General features: G+C 50.2%; 1 protein-coding gene across 1 annotated transcript in view; it reads right to left on the bottom strand.

Moving 5' to 3' along the window:
- Positions 1-1,324: 1,324 nt before the first annotated feature.
- The window catches only part of RASSF2 (Ras association (RalGDS/AF-6) domain family member 2), a 5,965-nt gene continuing 3,833 nt past the window's right edge, over positions 1,325-3,456 (bottom strand). The window contains exons 6-11 of the mRNA XM_010011723.1: positions 3,197-3,348; positions 3,022-3,123; positions 2,800-2,851; positions 2,594-2,715; positions 1,594-1,691; positions 1,325-1,394 (exon numbers count right to left, since the gene is read on the bottom strand). Coding sequence (XP_010010025.1) covers positions 1,325-1,394; positions 1,594-1,691; positions 2,594-2,715; positions 2,800-2,851; positions 3,022-3,123; positions 3,197-3,348 — 596 coding nt within the window. The remainder of the gene's footprint in view (positions 1,395-1,593; positions 1,692-2,593; positions 2,716-2,799; positions 2,852-3,021; positions 3,124-3,196; positions 3,349-3,456) is intronic.

The raw sequence follows: 3,456 nt of genomic DNA, 5'->3' as shown, positions 1-3,456 counted from the left end.
CCAAAAAGGGAACATTTCTCCTTGGGAAACTCCACTGGGATTCAGGCAGGTTTTGCTCTTCTCCCTTGTTGCTCCTGGCCCCCGTGGAGCCCATTTCAGTCACGTTTCTATCTGCAAAGTGCTTTAGTTTGAACAAACCAGGCTCTAACTTGGGGAGGGAGTTCATTCTGTATTAAGTTGCTACATGTTTTGTGTCCTTGTTACCCAGCGAAGCGATGCCACAGTCATCCTTCACACACACAAAAAGCTTTTCTCGCTGTACAATCCTTTCCCTCACAACGTGTTAAAGGTGGAGAAGGTACCATTATAATTAGACCCCAAAACTTACAAAGATACATTGCAAAAACTCAAAAGGAGGGAGAAAGTCACGAGTTTTAGTTCACATCGAGGTATAAAATGGATATTGCTGGTTTAGCCCAGGAGGAAAGAGGTTTTTCCAGGTGTGATGGTGGTAACAAAGCCAGTCCTGGTCCTGGTGAGCCTAGGACAATGTGCTGGCACTGCCGCTAAACCCATGTGGAGAATAAACCCCTCTATTTCTGCCTCTCCTCCTCCTGCCTCCCTCCTGCTTTCCATGCATCCCTCAGGAGATGCTCATCGCCACCCACTATTCCTCCGAGCACTATTTGGCATGTTACAGCTACCAGAGAGGTTTGACATCGTGGTTTGCTTTTGTTTCCCTAACATTAGTGCAAATTAGAAAGGAGCAGGATGGGGGTTATGAGACCAGATGCAGGTTAAGGGAATGTGCTGGGAAAAACGTGATTTACTCTTTTGCTGTAAATCCAACCCTCAGTCCCCAGGTTTGTTTTAGGCAGCAAAAGTGTCAAAATCCACTCGATTTACAAAAGCTTCCTGTCACCTGCTAATTATTGCAATAGAAATGTGCTTTTTTAGGGGAAAAAAAGAGGAATTATTTGTGCTCTTGCCACCAAGGGTTGGGTCCTATGCAGGGAGCCCCATGCGGGCACTCCTGAAGCCAGGATCTTCAAACAGAGCCCAGAATTGCTTGTCCCCATCCTCAGCGGCTTCATCCTGCTCATGGATTTCCTCTTTCTTTCTTTTCCCCCTGTTATTTGCAGGGATTTGAGGTTTTGGCTGAAGATGCCCAGAGCCTTGCTGGGAAAACTCCCATCTGCAGGTGAGGAACCCCTCGAGGATGCTGCGAAGATGAAGGCACGGGAGGATGGGTTGGCTCAGAGCTGGAGTGATCCAGGAAGACACTGGGAGCGCTCCGGGAATGACATGGGGTTGGGATTTGGTACAGTACATCCTGCAGGTAAACGGCTCTTCATGTGATGCAACCTGGAGCTGGTGAAGCATTTCACATCGCCGTCGGGCCTTCGGAAATCTCCTCCAGCCTTTGCTCAATCATCAGCCGGAGGATGGAGTATCTGGAGAGGCAAAGGACAAGGAAAAGAGGATTTTTGCAGCACCAAGCTGCTGTTTTAACCCGAACTGCCAAGAAAACCTTGGAATAAGGCATGGATTAGGGATGCATGGCTGTGCAAATGAATCCTCGGCATCGAAATAACCCCCAACCATGTCCTTAACTCCCAGCATCTCCTCTCAATGCCACCAAGCCCGGCGTACTTGCGCATTAGCTTCTTCACTTCGCGATCCTCCTCTTCCTCCAGCTTCTGGATGAAGCTCCTGAGGATGGGCATCTCAAATTTGATGTACTGAGCTACCTGGGTGGAGGAGAAACACCAAACCAGGCGATGAAGAGGGCGATGCACCCACCCCATGAAGCTGAAGGCAACCTCGCAGCATCCTCTCCCTCATTTAACTGGGGAAACCAAGGACCCCCCTGCCTTTTGCAACAAACCCTAAAAGAAACCACGTTTCCCTTCACAGCCAGCAAATTATAGGGGAAAAAATATCCCCACGAACCTTATTTGCTTTACCCTCTGGCTGCAAGACTTGGCTTCTTCTTATGGTGAGCCCTGTTTAAGCCCAAATATACTCCAAAAGTGCTTCGTTTTGCTCTGGTTTGAGGAGGAAGGTGGGAGGAAGCCGGCAGATGGCACAATCGAGCCGTTCCCACCCCGCAGAGCGGTCCTCAGCGGGAAAGGTATGGATTATGCTCAAGGCCGGGCAGCTATTGCTCTTCTGTGCTCAGATTTGGAATGGCAAAACGGTGTTTGCTCTTGGTTAGACTATAAAGCTGCTTTTTAGGCACAGGACAAGGTTTTTCCCATAAGATGGGGAGTTTTCACAGGGAGATGCAGGCCCAAAGCAAAGCAAAAGAGCACAAAAAGCCTTTTAGAAACACTGCATGGAAAGAGCAGGCAGCTAACAGTGATTTGTGGCTAATATTCATGGCGTGTCTTTTATTTAGTGAAGGTTTTAGATTCATTTCAATAGAAATAAATGGCTCCAGAAAGCTAAATAGAACTTTGTTCTTTGTGAATAACATTTGAGACCTCAGGTGAACTTTCTGTTTCACTGCAAACACAAGCAGGGGCTGAAACTGGGTGAGCTTTAAGGTCCCTTCCAACACAAACCAGGCTGTGATTCTGTGTCCACCCAGTGTTCCAGCCCCAGCTGCATCCCAAGCCCATCCACGAGCATCCCGTGCCGGCAAACTCACATCATAGGTGACTTCTTCCACCTGGTCCTTCTCCATGAGGAAGACCTTGGAGACCTGCTCGCAGGGGCCCTGCAGGATGCGGGCGATCAGGGGGTAATCGCTGCCTCGCAGCTTCTGCTTCTCTGCAATGCCAAAAGCACCAGTTATCAGCCCAGTATGTGATGGGGTTTTGCCACGGCTGCCCCGGGGGGGGTTTGGACACTCACCTCCACTGGTGTGGACAATGTACAGCGCAAACTCCTCCGCTGAGTTTTCAATCTGGATGGAGACATAAATCACTATTAAAGGGCCACATTTCCACCCGAGATTTCCCCAGCTTTAAAGAATATACCCCATTATTTCGCTCTGATGTGGCATATTGTATCCATGGGCTATAAACTCCTCATGCAGAGCAACCCAGGAGCAGCGGGGTGGGATATCTAAAGTACCTTGAATTTATTGAGCAGCAGTTTGAGGACCTGGGGGGTTGTCATCGTGCTGTTTATGCGGACGTTGGTGATGGAGCCATACGCCGGTGTGAACACGGATGTCTGTGGGATGCAAAGTCCATTTGAACCTTGGATTTCCCCAGTGGGGAGAGGCTCTGAGGAGCCTGGGGCTCACCTTGTGGTTGTAGAAGTGCCCGTTGATGGAGAAGCGGTGCCGGCGGATGCGCCGCTGCTCGCTGGGGGTGCGGGCGCTGCCCCGGTGCCGTCCCCCAACATCGCTCCGTGTCCGCATCAGCTGCGGCGTCTCCTCTGCTTGTGATTTGGTGGCTGGAAAAGACACGTTTGAAGGACAGCCCTGAGGAGAAGGACTTAGGGGTGCTGGTCCATGAGAAGCTCCCCATGACCTGGCTTCAGTGTGTGCTTGAGCCCAGAAAC

This window comes from Nestor notabilis, unplaced genomic scaffold, assembly GCF_000696875.1.
Source record: "Nestor notabilis isolate BGI_N333 unplaced genomic scaffold, ASM69687v1 scaffold20033, whole genome shotgun sequence".
Lineage (NCBI taxonomy): Eukaryota > Metazoa > Chordata > Aves > Psittaciformes > Psittacidae > Nestor > Nestor notabilis.
Note: the sequence above shows the minus strand (reverse complement) of the source record. Positions and strands in the feature narration are given on the sequence as shown.